At 51.8% G+C, this 22,897-nt stretch overlaps 11 protein-coding genes; 6 read left to right on the forward strand and 5 right to left on the reverse strand.

Moving 5' to 3' along the window:
- Positions 1-866: 866 nt before the first annotated feature.
- RCC_10487 (probable oligomycin sensitivity conferring protein (ATP5)) lies at positions 867-1,721 on the forward strand (the record flags this gene model as incomplete). XM_023775715.1 has 4 exons in its annotated part: positions 867-983; positions 1,044-1,079; positions 1,137-1,547; positions 1,608-1,721. 4 exons carry the CDS (start codon positions 867-869, stop codon positions 1,719-1,721), a joined length of 678 nt encoding a protein of 225 aa, XP_023631483.1.
- Positions 1,722-2,390: 669 nt separating this feature from the next.
- Positions 2,391-4,030, reverse strand: RCC_10488 (uncharacterized protein; the record flags this gene model as incomplete). XM_023775716.1 has 2 exons in its annotated part: positions 2,391-3,899; positions 3,950-4,030. 2 exons carry the CDS (start codon positions 4,028-4,030, stop codon positions 2,391-2,393), a joined length of 1,590 nt encoding a protein of 529 aa, XP_023631484.1.
- Positions 4,031-4,531: 501 nt separating this feature from the next.
- On the forward strand, positions 4,532-5,360 carry RCC_10489 (related to RRP1 protein; the record flags this gene model as incomplete). XM_023775717.1 has 2 exons in its annotated part: positions 4,532-4,598; positions 4,657-5,360. The coding sequence occupies 2 exons, from the start codon at positions 4,532-4,534 to the stop codon at positions 5,358-5,360; spliced, it is 771 nt and encodes a 256-aa protein (XP_023631485.1).
- A 752-nt stretch (positions 5,361-6,112) lies between these two features.
- RCC_10490 (probable BGL2 Endo-beta-1,3-glucanase of the cell wall) lies at positions 6,113-7,368 on the reverse strand (the record flags this gene model as incomplete). XM_023775718.1 has 5 exons in its annotated part: positions 6,113-6,230; positions 6,282-6,417; positions 6,506-6,884; positions 6,995-7,188; positions 7,266-7,368. 5 exons carry the CDS (start codon positions 7,366-7,368, stop codon positions 6,113-6,115), a joined length of 930 nt encoding a protein of 309 aa, XP_023631486.1.
- A 1,222-nt stretch (positions 7,369-8,590) lies between these two features.
- On the forward strand, positions 8,591-10,354 carry RCC_10491 (uncharacterized protein; the record flags this gene model as incomplete). The annotated part of the gene is made up of 1 exon (XM_023775719.1): positions 8,591-10,354. One exon carries the CDS (start codon positions 8,591-8,593, stop codon positions 10,352-10,354), a length of 1,764 nt encoding a protein of 587 aa, XP_023631487.1.
- Positions 10,355-10,977: 623 nt separating this feature from the next.
- On the forward strand, positions 10,978-11,978 carry RCC_10492 (probable Zn2+-binding protein Melusin/RAR1, contains CHORD domain; the record flags this gene model as incomplete). XM_023775720.1 has 2 exons in its annotated part: positions 10,978-11,051; positions 11,117-11,978. The coding sequence occupies 2 exons, from the start codon at positions 10,978-10,980 to the stop codon at positions 11,976-11,978; spliced, it is 936 nt and encodes a 311-aa protein (XP_023631488.1).
- A 1,692-nt stretch (positions 11,979-13,670) lies between these two features.
- RCC_10493 (uncharacterized protein) lies at positions 13,671-14,528 on the reverse strand (the record flags this gene model as incomplete). XM_023775721.1 has 2 exons in its annotated part: positions 13,671-14,313; positions 14,473-14,528. 2 exons carry the CDS (start codon positions 14,526-14,528, stop codon positions 13,671-13,673), a joined length of 699 nt encoding a protein of 232 aa, XP_023631489.1.
- A 219-nt stretch (positions 14,529-14,747) lies between these two features.
- On the reverse strand, positions 14,748-16,108 carry RCC_10494 (uncharacterized protein; the record flags this gene model as incomplete). XM_023775722.1 has 2 exons in its annotated part: positions 14,748-15,696; positions 15,747-16,108. The coding sequence occupies 2 exons, from the start codon at positions 16,106-16,108 to the stop codon at positions 14,748-14,750; spliced, it is 1,311 nt and encodes a 436-aa protein (XP_023631490.1).
- Positions 16,109-17,555: 1,447 nt separating this feature from the next.
- RCC_10495 (uncharacterized protein) lies at positions 17,556-18,513 on the forward strand (the record flags this gene model as incomplete). XM_023775723.1 has 2 exons in its annotated part: positions 17,556-17,870; positions 17,935-18,513. The coding sequence occupies 2 exons, from the start codon at positions 17,556-17,558 to the stop codon at positions 18,511-18,513; spliced, it is 894 nt and encodes a 297-aa protein (XP_023631491.1).
- Positions 18,514-18,944: 431 nt separating this feature from the next.
- RCC_10496 (related to DNA polymerase POL4) lies at positions 18,945-21,096 on the reverse strand (the record flags this gene model as incomplete). XM_023775724.1 has 2 exons in its annotated part: positions 18,945-20,834; positions 20,893-21,096. 2 exons carry the CDS (start codon positions 21,094-21,096, stop codon positions 18,945-18,947), a joined length of 2,094 nt encoding a protein of 697 aa, XP_023631492.1.
- A 351-nt stretch (positions 21,097-21,447) lies between these two features.
- Positions 21,448-22,119, forward strand: RCC_10497 (probable DNA replication complex GINS protein PSF1; the record flags this gene model as incomplete). The annotated part of the gene is made up of 1 exon (XM_023775725.1): positions 21,448-22,119. One exon carries the CDS (start codon positions 21,448-21,450, stop codon positions 22,117-22,119), a length of 672 nt encoding a protein of 223 aa, XP_023631493.1.
- Positions 22,120-22,897: the final 778 nt, after the last annotated feature.

Genomic DNA, 22,897 nt, shown 5'->3' on the forward strand with positions numbered 1-22,897 from the left:
GACTAGACCGGTTCTGGCGATTAAAGTGAATGCAGATCTGATTACACCTCTCGCTGCCTGTGGATCCTACACAGGGTGAGAGTTGGCTTGTGATCCAATCTCGTGTGCCAGCATCTCTTGCGCGAGAACGAATTTTAGCAGCACAGAAAGCAAAACAGCAAGCGCAGGTGATACAGTCTCTCGTGAGCGAACTTCCAGGGAGCATTGCTTGGAGTCACCCAATGCCGCCTACCGCTGATTTGCGAGAAAAAAGAGGTTGTGAGGACTTCAGAGCTGCATATAGAAAGGGCCATTGACAAACGCATMGCTCAAGCGTGTGAGACAGATTGGGAAAGTAAACGTATTGGCTTGTCGCTCAATGCAATGAGCGTGTCCGGTCTTCGAGCAGACATTCTTTCTGCAAAACCGAGATCTACWCACACCGGTAAAGCTGGCTTCATCGCAGTCTCATTTGTGTCATCGTGCCCGCAAATCGAGACGCTTTCACTMTTCGCCACAACTTTCGACTTGAATCGGACTCCGCTATGTCTGCTCCAAAGCCCACTCATGCAAGAAGTTCGCGGTGGTAAAAGGTTTTTCATTCTGTCTGGTCTTTAATGAACGATATAAGAAGCTTGAAACAGTGGCTGGCTCAGTATGTACAAAATGAAATAAATTCATCCATGTCAGGATGATACGTCTTTGTCGTGAAGAGGATAGGATGTTGTGTCGACGGAACGTGAAGTCCCAGCCGGCTTCCCGTCGTTCTCGGCTCTTCCCGATTTTGAGCCGCGGAGAAGAAGCCGACTTCACTCTTCAATCAGCGCAGCATTGAACTTGAGTCTGACACCACCCGCYACTCCCTCCCCTCCCATTCCAACACAATCATGCTCGCCGGTCGCGTAGCTGCTCGGTCTGCCCGAGTGGCAGCTCCCCGCTTCCAGATTGCCGCCACGCGCTCCTTCGCCGAAGCCAAGTCCTCCGATGGCAGGCCCCCGATCGAGGCAAGCACTCCGCCCACCACCGGCACAAGCGATAGGGATCAGCTCTAACCTTTTATACAGCTTTTTGGAGTCGACGGTGTATACGCAAGCTCGCTGGTAGGTTTCGCACCAGGCATTGGGGAATAGGGCCCGGTCTGACACTAGCTCCACMAGTACACTGCCGCTTCCAAGAGCAGCTCGCTCGATGCCGTCTCCAAGGCCATGGAGAACTTGTCGCAGACTTTCAAGAAGGACCAGCGCCTGCAGTCCATCCTTACTGCACCCACCCTCAGCGGCGACGACAAGAAGCAGATCGTAGCCGAGATCCAGAAGAGCATCAACGTGCAGGACAAGACCAACACCATTGAGAACTTCCTTGCGACTCTTGCCGAGAACAACCGCTTGAGCGTTCTCGAGGGTGTCGCTGAGAAGTTTGGACAATTGATGGGCGCTGCCCGCGGTGAGGTCGAGTTGACCATCACCAGCGCTTCGCCATTGGACAACWAGACTGTGAAGCAGCTTGAGGCAGCCATTAGCAAGAGCAAGTACGCAGGTCAGGGCAGTAAGCTGAAGGTTGTGTCCAAGGTATGTGAAGATGGTTGGATTGTGTTGGTGAGGAGGTATACATTTACTGACACTATGCAGGTCAACCCAGACATCAAGGGAGGTCTCATTGTCGAGATTGGAGAGCAGACCATTGACCTGAGCGTTTCATCCAAGATGCAGAAGATGAACAAGCTCCTTCAGGAAACCTTGTAAATATGTAGCGATAGTCGGATGAGTTTCGATTGAAACAGTTTCTTATGTGCTGTAACCGACCTGCTCACCTGCTTCCTTACTGAGGGGAAGGAAGTTCTTCAAAACCAGGAGTGCCACAGTGCGAGACGGAACCGAATCGTCCTCTCATCTGTAAGTGGCTCGGACGTACAGCTGGACTCCAATTTCGTCGGGTCACGCTCTGACAGAGTCTCCAAGTCCGTCATCTGCGATGGCAGTTTTATAAGAATTCGAATTCGTAATTACCCGGCGGATCCGGTCGCCGGAACTTGAATGCTTTTGTCAGCTTCGAAGACACCCGACAGTGACCACCCACCTACATCCTCATCAGTTTCAGAGCCGTATGTTCTTCTCCGTCACTAGTAGCTTGAGGATGCGGTCATCCTCCTCACCGTGGGTCACGGATGGCTAGAACTTATCCAAGTTCACTCGACCGACGGCAACATGGCACTCTTTCAATGAGAAGACAACTACGTGGAGGGAGTACCGTAGGTCAAAATGGAAATCGCTTGCTCGCTCGCTCGCTCAGCCTATACACAAGCTCTCTCAACCAGGAATTCAGCCCCAAAAGCCTGGTCTCCTGCCAGTCTGCTGGAAAATGCATCTCAAACGTAGGGCCTCCTGTCCACCGCTGAAGCACATTTCCGTTCTTCAAGACCACAAGATCCCTCTGCACTTCGCAGATCCACAATTGCACTTCACTTTGTCGACATTTTCCGGGTCGTTCAAGGCCTCGTTTCTCCTCTGAACCGCATCTTCCATCTCCTCTTCATCCTGGTCCAAATAGTCGWACGTGAGTTCTTCTCCAGCCGGTATGTCTTCGTAGGCGAAGAACGCCAGGGTGAACAGCCGGAGATCGTACTTGTTGTAAGACACAGTATACTGCCTACAGTTAGGCTCGCAAGAATGGTTCATAAAGCGGGTTGGGCCTCCCATGTGTTGCCCATCAACCACGTAGCAGTCCTCAGGCGTCAGTACCCGTCCTTCAAAGGGGTCGCCGACGAACTTGTCCAAGTTATACAGATAAGAAGCTTTCTCTTTCGATGCGTCGTCACCTCGGCGGTCGGCCTCCTCGTTGGTGATCACCTCGCCAAGGTAAGTGTCGATATACTCTCCCTTGATCAAGTCCTCTGAGGATTTCACCCCCCATCCACGGTTTTTGGTCTTGAAAATGGTAAGTGGAACTTTGCGACCTTTTTGGACCAATCTGCTCTTGCAGCCCGGTCCACATCTGCAGTTCTCGTTGCACTCATAGATTGGATTGCGTGTCTCCCGATAGTGGGCCGCTAGCGTCTGTGGCCGTGGACCTGGTCTGGRGTATGGGAATCGCTTGGGCCAGCTCGCTCTCATTTCTCCGTCGTGCTTCTTGGTAAGAAGATACTCTTGGTAACCTTGCGGATTCCTCGACTGGAGGGCCTGCTCATCGACAGCGGCAAACTCGAGACAGTCGCATTTCTGGGTGTACTCACACCCAATGTTCTGACCCATGTCGGGTCTACATTGCGAGCAGCCAACCTGTGTTTCCTTGTCTATAGCAGTAACRCCTTCGCCCAAAGCGTAGTCCCTTACGAAAGTGTAATTCAGTGACGGAGCTGAGGTATCGACAGTGTTCTCAAGATCGACATTCTGGAGCGGTTTGAGTTTGTCGATGAAGGCTTGCTGTATCAATCGCTCCGTGGCGGGAACTGGTGTCCTGATAGCAACTTGCAGCATAGCAGGCGTGGGTAACGTCCTCGCATCGACAGAGGCGTGATTGTCCGATGCCTTGGCCAAGATATTGCCTGCTTTCTTGGAAAGAACACCATTGTACACGGAGGGCTCTTCTGCCACTTCTGAGGACGAGTCGATGGAAATGACCGAATGTGATCGTGATCGATCTTTGTGCGAATCCTGTGGTGTGAGAAGTCCACCGCTGGATATTGAGTCTCCTGATGTGACAACGTCGATGATAGGTGATTTGCGCTTCTTGCTGCCAGTAGCCAAGCTTTCTTGTTTGCGATTAAGTTCAGATGCGCTGCGCCGTGGTCTTGACTCAACATATGTCTGCACCAAGTGAAGACATCGACGAAGTTCCGCACCGGAATGCCACGAGCATACAGCACGTGACGAGCTGCCACGACGTGCCGGCGAGCGAGTCCAACGGATCAGATATTGCTCAACCTAGTGAAGTTAGCAAAGTTAAGGCGGATTTAGGCAGTTTTGACACATACACCATTATATTTCCTGTGAGTGAGGATCTTGTCAACGTCGGCCTTTCTTAAGGCGTATGTGGCCCGTGCGTCCGGCGCCATTGTTATGCTTAGGCCTATCTACGCGTCTCTAGACGCGTAATATCGTGGCCTAGTCGTGGATAAGTTATTCCGGAGCTTGGAATAGCGTTTTTCGACGTGTTGTAGAGGTAAGTAAGAAGGTAGTTACCGTTAGTAAAGTTAAGAAAGTAAAGAAGAAATTACAAGCGGTAGAATCTACGAATTTAAGGTTTCGGCTTACGTTATTAGTATACAACTAGTATTATCCAGTAGTATCTCGACCTCTACTATATAGATATTACTAATTAGTTAGAACTTAAGCTAGTAAACACTTATAGCGCGTATATACTTACTCTAACGAAATGTCTTCGAAGCAAGAAGCACGATATGCCCTATAGCCGAGAAGAGACACTAGCGCCGCATGGTGATCCGTGCTTTCCTTGTAGCCAAATTCCTAAATCCTATCTCCCACGCGACCTCAAAATTTCTCGATAGTSAAAGTACGTCGGACATCATCTTGTTTAGCACTTGAGCCTTCTTACGATGGCTTCCCCGACACTTACACAGACCTCGCAGTCGAACCCATTCATTCGACAGCTCGCATCAAGCAGTGAGCCTCGCCAATACCGATGAACAGAAACCGCAAAATCGGACTAACAGCTCCTCAGATCGCACGACCCGGGACAAAGCTCTCGCCTCGCTCCGCACTTATCTCCAAAGATCCACAGCTTTTAGCGAACTCGACCTACTCAAACTATGGAAGGGCCTTCATTATTGCATGTTCATGTCCGACAAGCCGCGCAATCAACAGCAACTCGCGCGGGACCTTGCAGCGCTCGTAGATGTATTGAAGACTTCGTCCGCTCAAATCGCCTTCATTTCGGCATTCTGGAAGACAATGGCGCGGGAGTGGAGCGCGATTGATTCGTTGCGAATGGACAAGTACCTCTACCTGCTGAGGTGCTACATTTCAAAGGGATTCGAGGTGTGCTCAAAGAGCAAGAGCTGGAAGAAGGCGGCGGGGGAGAAGGACAAGGTTTGGGAGGAGTACGTGGAGATTCTGGTCGCAGACGGTGGGCCTCTAAGCCCGCAGGACTTGAAGGTACCGGTGGGTATCAGGTTACACGTGTTGGATATCTGGGTTGATGAGCTGGAGAATATTGATACGGAGCACAAGGTTGATGTGGAGAAAGTCATGGCGCCTGTAACGCTGATCAAGGAGAAGACTCTAACCAAGAGCGTGCGGGTCCGAGCGGATGAGGCTCTGGAGGATGAAAGAATACTCAGCTGGAATGGGGATGTCGCCAAGGCCAACGGGGATGCGGATAAGGAAGACGTGGAGGAAGGAGACTTTGCCGGTTTCGACGACTGATTCTGTCTCGCGGATGATCTGCTATCTTAGCGTAGGAGTTGCGGCGTGTTTCTTCAAAAAACTCGGATATTAGTGTTGGGCAGATTTTGTGCCTTGCACTTGGGGCGTATCCTCTTGTTTACACGGAACAGAATCGAGGGACTGAACGCTCAGTTTAGGCGACGTTCTTAGTGCGAAAGAAGTGGAGGCTCCTAAGTAAGTGATTAGAGCATTTAGTAGCTAACGTAATATGAATTATAGCAGAGATTTAATCGGTTCAACTAAAACTATTAAGGGAACACATTCAATTACTTAGACATGTCTCCGACGGTTAGTATTGAAGCTCTAATGTTTATATTGGCTTGTATAGTCCTTCCTATCAAGATAAATTGCGCGGCACCCTTGTCTAATCTTAGTCGCTGAATCAAATCCCATGAAAGTTATTATCGATTCAAAATCATACTTGGAGCTACGCGCGCTATTTATCCCAATATAATCAGTTATCGGCTATCTCTCAATCAGCTGCACTCTAACATGCAAAGAAGCCAGATCATGGAAATCGATAATTAAGAGTCTGTGATAAGCGCCAATCTTCAGGCCTTGATCTATTCGTCGAAGCTATAGACGTTAATGCACGCGACCCAATTAAACACCGCTATCCAATTTCGCCTGTTCCCAAAATGTTGACCAGGGCGGTTCCRAAGTGATGCAAATATCAAGTGAKTACTTAGCGCCGCACTTGAGGTTGAACTTGGGCGTGCGATCCTGAAGAACTAGTCAGTAGTGTTCGCGGCTTGGCCTCCTTCGAAGAAACTCACGGCTGTCATGGCGCCCCAAGTAGTCTCAATCTTGGCGACACCATTGTCACCAACGGATTCTGGCTTCCATGGCCTAGTTTCTGTGATTAGCAATGGTACAAGTGATCAATAAAGAGAGACTTACTCATCGAAGGCCTCGAAGTAAAATGCGTTGACGCCCCAGTCCAAAAGACCACAAACAGCTTCGTCGTAAAACTGCTTCGCGTTGTCGGTACCAGCTTTTGCGGCCTCGTAATCGGAACCTCCATCAGTTGGCCAGCCTAGTGCATGTGTTAGTCTGGTCCACAATCGAACAGCATTGACGCGTGGCCAGCGGGCAAGGCAGTTCTCCGTCTGGTCCCAACGTACCGGTCTCGCCGTTCCAGAACTCAATCTTGTCAAGACCACCAGACAACTTCTGGATGTGTGCGAGCGCCTGCTGCATGTCTTCAAAGTATGTGCTGACAGCATCCTTGCCGGCGGCTGCACCCTGCCAGTACGAGAACCCATTGGCGAAGAGAATGTCAACGCCGCCCTTGATGACAGCGTCCGCAGTTCCATCAGCAAAGCGATTCCATGAGTCCGCTGTTCCTATTTTTATTTCTCCCCCAAGCGCCTTCTTCACGTCCATGATCTTGTCCAAAAGCTCCTCTCCAGTAAAATTACCACGGTAAAGGGACTCTGATCCAACCGTGATAGCGTATACCTGATCTTTGTATTGCGGCACGTACGTGGTGAGGGCCTTCTTCTATAGGCAGCAAGCAGAAGCATTAGCAAAAGCCCAGACGATGATCGACCAGAGCAAAAGTCGCGAGACATGAATGACGATCTTTTGCCAGTAAGGTAGTTTTCACTTACATCTGCTGCAAATGACTCTTCGGTATCTGGCCAGACTCCAAGCACAACCTGGAAACCCTTTTCCTTCGCGGCCGGGAGAATCTCTTTGGCAGCATTGCAGTCTGACGCAGCGTATCCACGAACAATGGTCGAGCCAGAATCGGCATTGATGGCGTCAAAGTCCTTCATATAGTCGTCCTTGTATTTGCAAGTTCCTAACCATGTGTCAGCACACGGGCCGTGTGGTATGCCGCGATGCCTCCATCTCTTCCATGTATTTCTTGCGACCTACCATCAGGGTTCTTCGTGCCAAGGGCAAATCSGAGGCGGCCCTTAGTAGCAGCCAAGGCAGGCGCTGCTGCCAGGAGGCCGGTCAGGGCAAATGCAGCACGCATGTTGTCGGTGGTAGAGTGGTGTTTATTGTTTTGGGTTGGGTTGGGTTGGGTTGGGAAAGAGTGTCGGTGGGCTTATTCTGTAATCTGTAAGGAGCGTGGGTCCCAGTGTAGTCGGGAGAAGCTTGTGAAAACACAGTAACAAACAGGAGGACTTTCAATGTCAGTCGATGATGTATCTTGCCTTGTCTACCTACGCGCTTTCCCTCAACTCAGCCTTATGCTAATTAGCCCCTTGGGAGAGGCCGTTCCCGAAGTTGAGKCAACCTTAATTTCGACCGCATCCCTGCTCCCTTGCTCGAAACCACCCTTCGAAACGTGACTGTCTTACAGACCAGTACTACAACTATCGTGGCAGAACACAATGCTCACAAAGCACCGCAGCTCGGATGTCCCGTGCCGCGGTGGAGACGCCACAAGAGAAGAGACGAGAGCCAAAACATCGTGTCTGACGCCGACGCAGACTTCGATGCAACACTCGAAAAATGCCCATTTTTAGGCCAACCGGACGTACATTGCCGCAAAGACACAGATAATGCTCTTCTCGCTGCTGCTGATTGAGAAGTTCTACTATCAAGAGACTTGCCGTGCCAGGATTGGAGATGGCCACACGGACGAGTATCAACTGGCCGCTTCTCAATCTTAGTGGCTGGTACTAACAATCCACAGCTGAATCTTGAGATTCTTGCATTCAATGCGAGGTGGAATTCCGACTACTGGGAACTGCTGGAAACAATGGTAGCTGCTGGAACCAATTCACATAGGACGGATGATTTGGGATTGTGTACCTTTGCATCGTTTCGTGAGTTCGCAAGCGTGCATGGCCGAATCGTTTCCATATGCTTGCTTGGATGTTTGCTACAGATCTATGTTACCCTCTCGGCGAGTATGGCGGCCGCCTGCAGAAGACGAAGTGATTTGCATCACATATCCGACTCTTTGCGCCGAAGTGCACCGAGATTTGCTGGCCAGCGCCATCTGGGTGGTCTACTTCGCTTCGATATAGCGAGACTTTGATCTTTGGCACATGAAGCCACGCTTCTACGCCGCCACTGCTGCGCTGCGCTTTGACCTTTTCCGCAGGCACTCTATAAAACCACCACCACTTCCTCTTCCACTTCCTCTCCCCAACCACAACAACATCTTCAAACACAACCACTTTCACCAAGTTACACAACATCCTTCAACACTATCAACACGAACAACATCTCTCTACACCCCGACCATGGAATCCGCTTACATGTCAGACGGGGTGTATGCTTGCCCGCCACAACATCTCAAGGGCAGCACGTGCAACTGGCACAGCTGCCCGAATCTCGGTGTTCGCGTTCTCACCAGCTACTCCGTGCCTCCAACTGCTCGCAACGTGCAGCCTCAAAGCTCATCGATGAGAATGACGCCTCCTCAGGTACTCGAGCAGAACGAGAAGGAGCATAACAACCAGCAAGCACAGAGTCTGCGTGAGCTACAGGTAGATGATTCATATCATCAGCAAATTCAAGCTCATTGGCCTGAATTCAACAACCACATCCCTCAAACCAGCATCACTGGCCGATCGCACGTGCGCGGCAATGGAATCGCCTTCCCCATGTCGTACCCATCACAGACTCCCGTCCAGTTCGGCAACAGTTCCAGCACGCCTTTCAATGCCGCTCTCCATGACGATCTGAAGTGCAAGGCCTATTCTACGACCACCGAGGGGGGTCTCGCTGAAGTCTTCGGCGTCGAGCAGCCGGCCATGAATGATCAGGGTCCTCTGTCGGCCCCGCCCTCGACTATTGAGCACACGCCTTCTAGAGTCTCGAAGAAGTTTTTCGCTCAGTCTGCTATGAACAAGTGGGCTACAGACGAAGATCCTCCCTCTCACATCAGGAGCCTTCCCGGTATGCCGTTTCCAGGCAAGGCCCGGCCTAGCTGGCCACCTGGAAATTCCTCGCCATCCACGTGGGCCCCAACTCCTCGCAAGGCATATCCTCCCAGCAGTTCTGAGAACGTCTCCCACTTTCGCGATGCTGGACAAACCGTTCCAAGCTACAACATCTACGGCTCCCCAGTCGAAGGTGGCACGATCAAGACTATATCAGGCTGGAATCGTTCAGACGCCAAATTCGAATCTAACCAAGGCAGCAAATTCAAATCTGACGATGACTGGCCAAACGATGGCTGGCCAAACGATGGCTGGACAAACGAAGTCCCCAGCGAGCGTGGCTGGGGCGATAGAGTGCTCAGTCCGGTCGCATCTCCTGTTCACTCGTACATGACGGATTATCATGGCAAGTCGAATCTCAGGAAACCATCAGCCAGCTCCAATATCTCGACCAAGGCCAACAAGGCTCCCAAGTGGCCAACCCTACAAGCCACAGCTACGGCGTCTGAGCCGTCGGAAGAGCTGGTTAGCACGGTCGAGTCCTATACTGGATGTGCGCGATCGGTGGCCGTCAGGGCGCTCAAAGTGAAGAGCAACAGTGTTGAAGCCGCCACGAATGCCATCTTGGTCAACGAGGACTTGGACAAGTCTGAGACATCGACCAATAATGATTCTGACATCTTCTACGACCCCACTCCACACAAGACATGTGGCAACTTGGTAGGCTGGGATTTTCCCGAGTCTGACAACAAGCCAGGCATCAGTGGCAGCGACGACCGGTCTGAGGCTGCTTCTTCGGTCTGGCATCCACTTGGCTGGGCTAAACCTGCCGAGTCAAMGGCCAACTCCATCTACAGTTCCCAGCAGTCAAAGGAGGCGTGGAGCGATCGGAACAGCCAGGAGTCGACTCTTGTACGATCTCTGCGATCGGAGCTTGCCGACCTCCATTGTCAAATGGCCAGTTTGCAGGAGTCAGTGTACCATATGCAGGAAAAACTCGGCAGCACGAAGCCAAGCAATGAGGTCGACTTCCTACGTGGACTCGTCAACTCCGACATTGCCCATCGCGAGGCGATGCACCGCGTCGAAGTCCAGCTTGCTACTATGACCATCCCTCGCTGAAGCGGTTGACGCCAGCAACATGATGGACCGGAGATGAGTCGAAAACGTGTTCGAGATCGCGGTGTAGATCTGCGGGAAGGAAATCTTTCACGACTACACGACGACTGGCTCGAGACAAAGCCAATGAAATGCGTGTCTACAACATCAAATACGACGATCTTTTCATGAGAATGCGGTGGATGCGGGGCGATGGCTACTGGAAGGTTGGGGGACACAACCCAGCAATACGGCCAGATAGACTCCTCCAATCCAGATCTTCTCCATACTTATTCTGCAGATTTGTCACATGATGTTTCGCAAACCGTGCTTGTGATTGCCTGCCCGTCGAGACACATACCAAGTTGTCATAAGAGAAGTGACAGTAATTCTAGATCAAACATGTCAAGACTGCAACAGATGAGGATGGCAATAAGGTAAGCTTCTGTGATGAGAGCGATTGTTATTAGTGGTCGGCTTGTGAAGATGCGGGCGAAAACGATCTGCAGACGTCAGCCAAGCTTCAGCTTTCTTCGAGACAGTTCCATGAGCATTGGTTGTAACAGCAGCAGGCCATCTCGAGCCTACAGAAACATTATATTCACCCCGCTATACACACAAGCTGTTGAAATCAGTGCATTTGGAACATGGCAGCCAAGTGTGTCCACAAAGGCTGTGGCAAAGTTTTCACCGAAGACGAGCCTTGCGTCTATCATCCGGGGTATGCACGTTTGGCCACACCTTGATGAGCCATTGGTTCAGATGAAACTAACCAGGACATCATAGACCTCCAGTCTTCCACGAAGGCCAAAAAGGATGGAAATGTTGCAAACCGCGAGTGTTGACCTTTGACGAGTTCATGGCCATTCCGCCATGCACCACTGGCAAACATTCGACCGTCGATGACACTCCGGCTGAAGAAGCAAAACCATCATCGGAAGATGTGGAAGCGAAGATTCAAGCACAAAAACAGCAATCGGATTCCCTTCCGCCACCTGCCTCACGAGCCCCAGTCACTGCACCACGACCCGCAGCTTCCCCCGCACCGCCCGAGGACGAAGATGACGACCCAAGTCTACCAATCCCCGCAGGAGCGAGCTGCAAACGAAAGGCATGTGGGAAGAGCTTTACGGGAGACAGATCTTCGGAGGAATGTGTGCACCATCCAGGTCACGCCATCTTTCATGAAGGTAGCAAAGGGTGGACATGTTGTAAACGACGCGTGCTGGAATTTGATGAGTTCATGAAGATCGCTGGGTGCAAGACCAAATCGCAGCATTTGTTCGTGGGCAAGAAAAAGGACGACAAGGCGGAGGAGCTGCTGCAGGAGGTGCGGAACGATTTCTACCAGACGGCCACGACGGTGATTGCCAGTCTGTATCTGAAGAAGATTGACAAGGAGCGGAGTACGGTGGACTTCAAGGCCGATTCTGTTGCTCTAGATCTGGCAACGAGCGACAATAAGCGCTATCAAAACGAGATGGTGCTATTCGGGCCCATCAAGGCGGAGGAGAGCAAGTTCAAGATCATGGGGACAAAGTTGGAGCTCACGTTGGCCAAGGCTGACGGAGCAGGCTGGCCTGTATTGAGGGCGACAGACCCACATACCGGGGAGATTATTCAGGCTGGTCGGGCCGGCCGGGTCTGATGTGTCGAATGAATGGGAGGCAGGAACGAATCAAGCTTAGCGTGGCGTTGAGTGAATGTATTGAACACACTCTTTTCGCAGGCTCTGCCTACTTCAATCTCCCCATTGAGGTATGTCCAGATCTGCCGATATGAGTATCATTAAACGATGTTTCGAGAAGGTCCCTCCATGCTCAAAGAGCGACTGTGCTGACGAGGAGAGCTCTAGCATTTCTAACCCGGACGATCGCAACGAGTAGCCACACTCTTGGCAGGTGAAAGATGGATTGCATGTTGTCCATTCTTGTGGAAGATCGACCATGCCCCGTTTCAGCAGCTATGAGCATGTCAAGAGGTCATCTGCCATATCAACAACACGGGAGAAGTCACCAGTCCCGCTCTCCAGCGAATGTTCATCGGCCCGCACGCACAACATGATCAATGTCACGGGAGGTCTCGTCCATACCTTACTACATCCATCTCCAACTCCCCTAGATTCACAAGTCAACACACATCGAACCACCACAACTCCTTCATCGATACATCTCATACAATCCTACCAGCCCACCATGTGCTTCTACGACATCATCCACTACAGCTGCTCGGCGGAAACAGCAACGCTGGTCGAAAGTTGCATCCTGCAAGGATTCTGTCTGCCACACATGCGTCGGACTCTACACACCACTGCGGCTTGCGATCTATGCGCCGAGTCATACAGATGGAATCAGCATTTCGCTGTTATGCTGTGGCTGACAATGGAGAGGGAGAGATTGGAGAATATTGCCGAGGATGGACTTGAGGAAGCGATTGAAGACGAGGATGAGGTGTTAGCGGGTAGCACGGACGACTTTCTCGGGGCGGACCAGGCAGAATGCAGTCCATGTTGCGATGGTGCTGATCAGGCGGACGACGAAGACGAGGGGCGGATTCAGCACGAGCGTTCTTTGGGACCTGGTGTGGATGAGGGTAATGGAGAGAGTGGACTGCGGACTCGAAGGACGACTTTTTGAGCGTTGGTGCGGAATGCTTGGAGATGCTTTGATGTTGGACGGATTATCTTGTTCTGAACTTTCATGTTGACGACAATCTCACCACTACGATATTCTGTTTTGCTGGACTTTCATATTATCGACAATTCCACAACTACGAATCTTCTTTTGCTGGGCTGTCAATACATTGTGTTCTCGAGACTCRACAATTCCAGATTGTCATTCCATGCCAAGATTCATATGCAAATCCATGCACGAAGGTCATGAAGCAGACGCATGACCGACCGACCGACCGACCGACTGACCGAAGCTCCGCCTACCACGGAATCATGCAAATCGCGCTTGCGTTGCTGTGTATGCTGGCAATCATCGATCGAGCTTTTCCAATGCTGAGAATGTCAGGCCGACAATCTTGGAATTCTCTCACGTCCTTCTTGGGCATGTCTCCTCGATATTGATATTAGTTTGTGATGCGCTATTAGTTTCTCGCTAGTAGAGACGCTCGGGTTGAACGTCTCCATGCTGCTATGCATTCCTGAGACGGTGGAAAGCTCTAGGGTCAGGGTTGGGGTAGTTCAAGAACCTGCTGGCTTGCTCCATAAAGTCTATGAGGAGTATTGAGCTAGAGCAGGCTCACTGTGTTTCATTTAATCAAGTGGCGAATCACTGTATCGGCTTTCCATATATCGTGATGTCGTCTGTAGAACCGCCAGCACGCTTCATCTTCACTCACTCAAGTCTTGCAAAACTGTCCGTCCTGCAACAGAAATTTCTTCGTGCTTTGGCTCTCGTGCAGTCTCCTCAATTCCATCCCTTATCCATTCCTGCACTGCACTATGCTCAAACAGCCTCTCAATATACCGAGCCGCCGCACCATCCAGCTTAAGCCCATAAGTCTTACATCTCGACGCAACCGGAGCAAAGAAAGCGTCCGCAGCAGTGAAGCCTTCTCCCACCAACCAAGGCCCCCCAAATTTCGCCAAACCCTCATTGAAAAGCCCACTCAACCTCTCAAGATCTCGCTGCAGAGCCTCGCTGAGGGTATCACCCAAATCGATGCGCAGAGCGACAATCATAGAGCATTCATTCCGAAGAGCGTTGAAGCTCGAGTGCATCTCAGCGACTGCACATCGAGCAAATGATCGAGCTGCAGGGTCTTTGGGCCAGACTTTGGGATATTTCTCGGCGATGTATTCGCAAATGGCTAGGGAATCCCAGATGCGTATCGATTCGGAGGTGTTGTCGTCGGACAGACATGGAACTCTGCCTACTGGTGAGAAGGAGAAGAAGTCTGGTTGATTGGAACCGGGTTTGAAGAGATGTAGATGCTCTTTGAAAGGGATGTCGAGGGCTTTGAGGAGAACCCAACTGGGATGCATGATTAGTCTGGTTTCTTTGATGTCCGGAATGACCAGGAGAGAGGAGCAAGCGAATAGCATGGTTTGACGCGGCCGTTGATGAGATGACCAGCAAATAATCGTCTGGAACAATCCAATGCTGCGAGATTCTTCCCTTGATGTGGCTTACGGTCTCATTGACCAGGATGAATAGCGCTTATTGCCAATGTGGAGGTGGTAGACCATGACTGCTTCGCTGAATGGGAAGATAGAGAATGACACGACAACGTTGAATTGTTTGGAGGACTGGATGCTTTGAATGTCTGGATCAATATTACGCCCTACGTAGTACATGTGCGAGCAGCCCCGCACGAGCTGTCGCCTCTAAGCAAAGGTTTGTTGAAGGAAGAAAGTGTGGTTTCTGTAATTGATGCCCATATTAATCACACTGAGTATTCGACACTATCATACGTCTCTCGTTCTGGTGCGACCCCTTGTCTCACTTTTCTCGTCCTGTAAAAGATCAATATCGCCCACCACGCCTCTATCATCCACTTTCCACTGTCCACTTTCTACCAGTCCTGTCCACTCCTCGAGCACTGCGAAGAGTGGTAATTTCGTTCCTGCCTCGAATGTTGCATGGCCACGTCGCGGAGGCTCAAGAGGTAAAACCACCACAGCTTCGTCCTCGCCACCCCTCCCACTCCATGGTTCCGCCTTGTCAACCCACAGCCCGACAGGACAGTCCTCCAGCTGATTGAAAGGCGCTGCGAAAACGGTGTCATCTCCTGAATCTTTCTTGGCCCTGACACCGAGCCCAGGGAAGAGCAGAAAAGGGGGATATAGTGGATTGCTCTCATCTTCGTCATTAATAGATGGCAGTCCTGGCACCACACTTGCGAACCGATGTCTCTTCGCCACAGCTTTGAAGGGCTGGTTCCTGATGGATGTAGTGGAAGGAAGTTCAATCCCAGGCGCAATGAATTGAATGCGTTTTGGACCGCGTGGACGTCGAGCTCTAGTCAGAAAGGAGCGGGCGAAGGCAGCTTTTGGGAAGCCTGCAGCGTCAAGATTGGAGTGAGTGGRGAGATAGACTGTCAGCTCGTGGTCTCGCTCTCGTGTGGGGACATCGAGTGCCGCTTCGATGGCGGAGATCAAGCCATGGTAGGCGTTGAGAGTTCTTACGAGGATCTMCGAGGAGTACGAGTGATATTTCCAGGGGTATGGCGGCCCTATTCTCCCAGGTCTTGGTGGTTCTGAGGCGGGCTTGTAGTTTGCGGGACTGATCTTTCCCAGCGTGATCAGACCGAGATAGGTGGCGAGAATTGCGGAAAGAGGCTGCCACGCCATGATACACGGCTCCACGGAGAGGAAGTCTGGCTGCACGGACGCCAGGCCAGTTTGCTGATCGAGACTGCCCCAGGTCAGCATATCCCAACATTTGCGAACCCAGAGCGCCCTTACATTATGCCGCCCTGATGGCCACCAAGAACACTGGTGGCCATGTAGAACAGGATGTAGCGGCGGCCATTCCCCCTATATTTCAACCTATCCGGTGAGTCTCCAGGTAGATTGTCCCATGGTCGAGAAAGGCCTTGTATGTAGTAAAACAGATTTTGGTATGGATCCTCTGCCGAAATTGTTCCCGCTGGTACCAGAGCTTTCTTATAAAAAGCGATCACGTCCTCACTCGCAAGCTCTTCGATCCTCGGTTGGTGGTGTGAATGCTTCTCCCAGAAGGAGACGAAGGGCGCCGAGGTGACGTGCCATCCGAATCGAACGATGTTGTTGTGTAGATCCGCGCATCGAAGTATCTCGCTGGACATTGTTGGCTCGATTTGGGTTATGGAGACGAAAATTGCTCGAGAGAAGCAGCCCGAGGTGGATAGTTATCGCTGAAGGCCCGGCTTTGTCAGTGACCCGTCATGTGCGACGTCGTGGTTAAACCATTCTTGCCCTATCGCGCGATTCTCTTGTCAGATGAGATTTAGTGTCCTCGTCGGTGCTGTTGCGTTACATATGTGGGTGCGGTAGAATCGACTGATGTATGACAAAGTCTCACGAATACCTCAACCATAGATGCTCTGTGTGTGCGATTAGTCCCACGGGTAAAGGGGGTACGAAGGTATTCATAGCCATTACTGTCACCCCGATCGTGGGGTAGTAGATGGTGGCATGATTGCAGAAATTGGCGGGCAGAAAAGTCCGATSGCGAAGTCTGCGTGTAAGCATGCTCACAGTACCTGGTCAGCCAAGCCACCGCCTCAAGCCAAGTAGAAGGGCGGCAGTGATAGAGTCGCGCGTGAATCATTTCAGCACCACAGGGCGATGCTCCTTTCGTGGCTTCGCCTCACCTATGTCGCCACCCAGGCGAGCTGGCAAAGCGCTCTCCAAGATGTTAGCGGTTTAGAAGGGTATATATGCTGAGCATCAATATGCATGCTGTGCAACAAATCTGTACTTCTCATGATCCACACGGTTGTGATTCCAGCAGGAAGCTACAACGGCTCCGACATCTCATTCTCTCCTTCGGCCAGCAAGAGCTGTTCCTTGCTTACTCTAGAGTGGTCCATGTCCMCATTCTGATTTAAAGCACATCGCGAACCGCTGTAATACCTAGTTTGAGCTAGACAATCAAGCATTATACATTCCGGAAACATCAAAGCAAGGAACCTGGCCGGTACTGGTGTTGTCGGCTACTTTGGTCGGTTTGTAACGATTCCAGAGATTTAAATGTGCCAGAAACGTCCACCATGGTTGTAAGAATGGGAATCGGAATGTGGTAAGGATGGTATCATATCAGGAACGCAAAGCCGGCCGCACTTGTAGCCAGTCCGTTCCAAAGATCTCTCCTCTCGCCGCATCGATATGGATGTTTGACCTGCAAGGTCAAGTCCAGGTCTCTTCTGGATGCTCTTGCACACTAGTCCAGTCGAGGAGCCATGCCCTCAAATGTATACCGATTGACCGGACATTCGAAGATGAAGGAGTCTCAAGGGCATGGCGACGGCCTGTCATCCAAGTTGAATAAGGGGCAAGCGAAGGTCGAGCAGGTGTTCAAAATGGTCTACAGACCATTGCCGTGCTTCATTCATGTTGATCAGACAACCGGAGGGGTCAGCTCCGCTGAGGTCGAATTGTTCCAGTGAATACTAGTAGTAGGAGCAAGGGAGGCCCGCCCTTTCGCCGCAAGCCGATAAATTCGAAACGCAAGCATCCGCAGCCTGTTCGTTCTTGAACATTCTCAAGCCACCAACATCTGGATCGAGAACCATGACACCACACAAGCCCGCATCCCCTGTACACCATACACAAACCGGATCCAAGCCCAAGCATGCCCTGATCGCCTCGAGCAGCTCGAGCGAGGCAAAGGCCATGGGCCTCTTGCCCGAATCTCGCATGCTACAGCTACCAGAGGATATGGAAGCTGTCGACAAGGAACGCGCCACCATCCTCGAGAAGCACGAGGCTACCGACGGGAAGCGCAAGGTCATCGACATGGCGGTGCGTAAGCAACGGGTGATGTCCACCGAGACTTCACACATCGAGCGATTGCCCTCGGAGCYCTTGGCCAAAATCTGCGAATACGTAAGTAAGCTCACACTTCATGCCATTGATATGCATTCATAGCGCCACTAACGCACGCTGCCAGGCCTCGAGCAGCAATGGAACTCGCTTCTTCCCACGCCACCTTCCCGCGATCATGCGCGTTTGCACGAGGATGTACAACGTAGGTGGTCGGAGCACGTACGGTACCAGCACCCTGACGATGAACGAGTCCGCCGGCACGCTCACTCACGCCGCGGTGGCTCTTCTGCGCAAACACAATCCGAGCGGCACAAAAGGCGTCAAGGTGTTTCGGATGATCCGGAATTGGCCCAAGAACGGATGCGGCTACCAGAACACCTACATCGCGTTCGAGGCGCATCTGAGCCCTACCAACACCGTTCACATCCCGAGCGCTCCAAGCAAGATCGCCGCCACAATGCCAGTTGATGGACGTCCAGAAGATCCCCAGGATCACATGACGCGCAGTGGACACATCGAGGCGTGTCACTGCGAGGTCATGGCTATGGCGGCGAGTGTCACACCTGGCCCAGATGCGGTGCAAGTCTTCTTGGAGACGTACCTCAATCGTATCGGGCAAGCACCACCAAATATGGTCTACGTGCCGCTTCCTGTGCGCGATGCTCGGCGTTGCGCCGAGTGTGGTTCGCTGACTGGTAGCTGATCCGTCCAAACCTACAGGGAAACCCCGAGCGTTGAGCTTAGAAGTGGCGAATCTTTTGAGCAAGAGCTCATCACTCCAACAAGGTATTATTCGTGGTCAGAAGAGTGCCCAATTAACGGGTGTCTCAATGACCACTTTACACGCAAGTGCTTGATCGAGAGCACATCCATGGAATTATTCAAGAAGGCGGCGTTGATGATAGACCCGACACCTGTCTTGCAGGAGTCTCGCATTATCGGCGCTCGAGGAAGGGACGCCTGTGCGTGTAATCAGCAAACATGGAGACGATGCTTTTGGTCAGGGAGTGTCAAAAATCGGAGCAATTGAAAATTTCCCACTCAGCTTACTGTCTCCCGTCTTATCATACTACCTCAACTGTGAAAAGGCGGCTTGAGAATGATGCTGTAGGGCCATTCTTGCGCAAAATCGTCTTAGCATATGCGATGCTCTGGTGGACGCCAAGGCACCCCCAAGGCAGTGAATATCTTGCGCTCATCTTTACCCTCGACAAGTGTCCCCTGGGTAAGTCTCGCACGCTGCGGGCCACGCATGACATCCTTGTAAAGCCCTCGCTGATTCAGACGCATGCCTTTGGTGCTGGCGAGCAGCCGCAGGCTCCTGTTGAAAATGTCGTTGCCCGTAAAGTATATGAGACTAGCACCAATCTCATCGCTTGGCACCAAAAGGAGATCGATGCGCCGCCAGATGCTGGATCCAGGCACGCAAGATGCGCCGTGCCATTTGCTCCCATCGTCTTTGTCTGTAGTGGCGAGACCACATTGTATGAAGCCCTTTTCAATCAGCTTTGGAATCAGCCGCTCCAACACAACAGCACGGATATGATCGGGACCAGTATTCGGACGAGTGATCAGGCAGTCGATATCACCGGAGTCGAGAGCTCCACGTCGGTATGAACCTCCTATAATGACCTCGAACAGAGGGTCAATCTTCTGCAACTCGCGGCGAACGATCTTGCCGTGCCTCTCCACTTCATCTCGCGGGATGCGCTGCTGGAAGTCCTCGTAGTGTAAGATACCTATACGTTGATTCTCGGACAGATCTGCCTTCTCCAAGAGCTCATCGMGTGTTGTATACCCCTGTTGGACCCATTTGGTGGCATACACTCGCCCAGCCCCGTAGATACCCATAAAGTTCCGGAGCACTTCATCGCTTGGTTCTGCTTTCGCGTTGTCGAGCCGTCTGAGCCGATTGGTGAATGCGATCTCTTCTATTTTGGAGGCGAGCCGTGGCCCGATTCTTGGCAAAGCGAGAGCCTCATCTCGCGTGCAGACTTTTGAATGATGGTTTCGTAACGTCGAGATAGCTTGTCGGTATGCTCTGCTTCGCCATTCGTCTCTGGTTTGAGTATAGTACTTAACCATCTCCTCCAGTATGTTGATTGTGGCAAGATTTGGAGACTCGCCCTTCTCTCCGGTATGCTTCTGCATGCACTGGAACTTGTCCTGATTTCGACTCACTTTCTTCTTTCGCTGATTCTGCAGTTTTAGCTCAGCGCCCTTCTCACCATCACTGTCGTTTGCGTCATCGACATCGTCCTTGTCCTCGTCGTCATCAAGTGTAATGTCTGCCAAAGCTTTGGCCTGCTTGATGGCTTGGTCCAATTCTTCTGTTGTTTCAATGTGTGTGTCAAAGCTATTTGCGATGCGCTCAGTGCTGTTGGACCCAGCATCTAGYGGCGATGCCGGCCCATCCTCGCCCAGGGGTGAATCAGGGGTCTGTACGTTTGCAGTCTTGGCTTTGGGCCTTGGTTCCGGTGATTCCACAGTGGCAGGAACCTTTATTGAAGTCGTAGACAAGTATGGTTTCGCGCCCTTGACTGCGAATCGAGGTGCCATCGGATCAGACAATGCTCGCCAAGTGATGGAGTCTGAGGGGTAATCTTCGTTTACTACAATAATTCCCGGAGGCAGGCTTTCGATCTTCAGATACTTGTAGAGCTCCGTAATGGTCATTGACTTGTCGAGGATGATGTGTGTGACTTCTTGATTCCACGTCGGGTGCCATGTCGCGCCATATTGTTGAGCTTTCTCAATTCGCATCCGACGGGCACCGTTGATGATGTTGTTAGGGAAGAAGTAGAACTGCAACCCTTTAAACACCTGATCCGCCTCGGGAACTATCTTAACGTCAACGCCGCGTTTACGCTTGCCGATAGCTTTGGTGGAAAACGAAGCGGAAGTCTTTGCCTGCACAGTCGTGATCGAAACATCCGAAACGGTCTTGCGCAGGCCACTGGGCGCGATCAGCCTTTTGTTGACCGCAGGGACGTCAGGCTCTATCGCAGCAGAGTGCTCCGACCGCTGTGGAGTAGTGTTTAGCACGTTGCCGTGACATCTTCGTGTTGACCATGGTACTCACCGACTGGATTCCAGTCTTGTCCGAGATTGTGCGGGCAAGGGAGGATCTGGCAGCRGCGCGAGCTGGAGGAGACTTGATCCTCGTTCGCCATGCTTTCTCCGAGGCTTCTCGGCCCGGATCAGGCTCGTCGTCGGAGACATCGAGGTTACCCAAATAGTCAAAAATCTCTCGTTTCTTACGAAGCCGATCTGGCGTGCTGTCCATATTGGCTGTATGCTGATAATGGTCGTTGTGAGGTTAGCATTTCGAGGAAGAATGAGTGCGAGTGACTCGAGCAAATGAGGATTCACAGGGAACCTATTCGCTAAGAAACGCCAAGTCTCGATTTGAGACGGGTCTTCTGCAGCTGTGAGGTATACTAGACGTGAAGGTCGATGTTGACGCGAGGGAGAAACGGTGATGGAAATGTTGCTGTTGAAGTGAAGCCAGAGCAAGCGGCGGCGGCTTCGGCCCGCGTTGCCGAGATTCGAGCGAATCGAGCCATGGAGACACTGGACGCGTTCAAGTCCAAGTCCACGTCCAAGTCTCTACCTCCCACTCCAACGATCCTTCGAGATGTACGGCGAGCACGGGAACAAGTTGGCGGAAGATGCGAAGCGAATGCACAATCTCCAGCACCTGCCGCCATATGCCACCAACACTGTCCGTTTGGTGACGAAGGAAGTTCGCGATTTGGACCGCGACGCGCAGGCTTTCCTAGCGCCATATCAGAGCAGCACACAGTCCAGCGACGGCACCCAGATCAAGTCATCCTCCTTCAACCCAGCAGAAGATCCCGCATTGGCATGTACCCTTCTCGTGCATCATCTTTCCATGCGCAGGAACAAGAGATGTCTCATGGCCTACCACAAGACTCGCACCGACAAGCTCGAAGCCATGTGCTGGCAGGGTAGAGATATTGCTGAGGTTCAGCAGGCATCTGCCAGCACAAATGCAGCCGGAGGTCAGAGTGGTCCAACCAGCAGTCTGAGCGCCGAGGAGGAGCAATATGTCCACCAATACAGCAATCTTCTCGCTGCCTACAAGGGCCATTGGACCGACATCGACCTATCTGGGGACTTGCAACCACCAAGGGACATCTTTATTGACGTGAGAGTGCTAAGGGATGCCGGAGAGATCCAGACCGAGTACGGATCCCTCACTCTGACCAAGAACAGCCAGTTCTATGTACGCCAGGGTGATGTGGACCAGCTCATTCAGCAAGGATATCTGCAGAGATTGAGTTGAACACTTACCGTTATGGCATCTTGTTACCGAAAATGTTGCTAGATTGTGACACATGTGGGTCTGCAGTTGATCCCGAGAAGGTTAAAGGGATAGTGCGCAAAATTCACAGCCTCAAAGATGGCATTCACAGGTATGTGGTTCGTCAGTTCCATGCCTAGCAATCAGCTGATTGGATGCAGAATGTTTGTCTTGTTGGGAGATCTGAGAAACTTCCGCACAAGTTCGTTCTGCCATGCGCGGCTGGTCATCCAGCAGACATCCGATACGCCTCCACGCCGCATCACTTGGGACACAAACGCTCCGCGGATTTCTCTCATCGCTCGACAGCGCTCTGATCGATGAAGGAAGTACCACCTTGCCTGCTGGGCGCGTTAAATGGATTTTACGAGCCGCCATACTCAGAGGCGTGAGGCATGGGATATTGTGGGTCTGGCAGAACGATGCCGCACTGAAAGTCCTATTGCCATGGTCAGCTCAGCGGTCTCGAGCTTCGCCTCTCTCTCCTATGTGGCTCGTCCGATATTGGACCAGATGCCTTCTATGCGTACAGTCGCTTAATCGCCACGGCGCAGAGCTCTGACATCCAGGAGTGGCACTTGTTAAAGTCTATACATTCGTAAGYGCCAAACAATGTATTCAATCTCTAGCTCGAGCTCGCGTTCTCCTCCTTTCAATGAGATACTCCACCTCACGTCCTACTCATCCCATAAATCTTTCTCCCCACCTAGTCTTCAAATTGTCCCGCAAAGCCTCTGTGATCTGCGTGCCCTTCAACGCA

The sequence above is a fragment of the Ramularia collo-cygni genome (assembly GCF_900074925.1).
Source record: "Ramularia collo-cygni strain URUG2 genome assembly, contig: RCC_scaffold22, whole genome shotgun sequence".
NCBI lineage: Eukaryota > Fungi > Ascomycota > Dothideomycetes > Mycosphaerellales > Mycosphaerellaceae > Ramularia > Ramularia collo-cygni.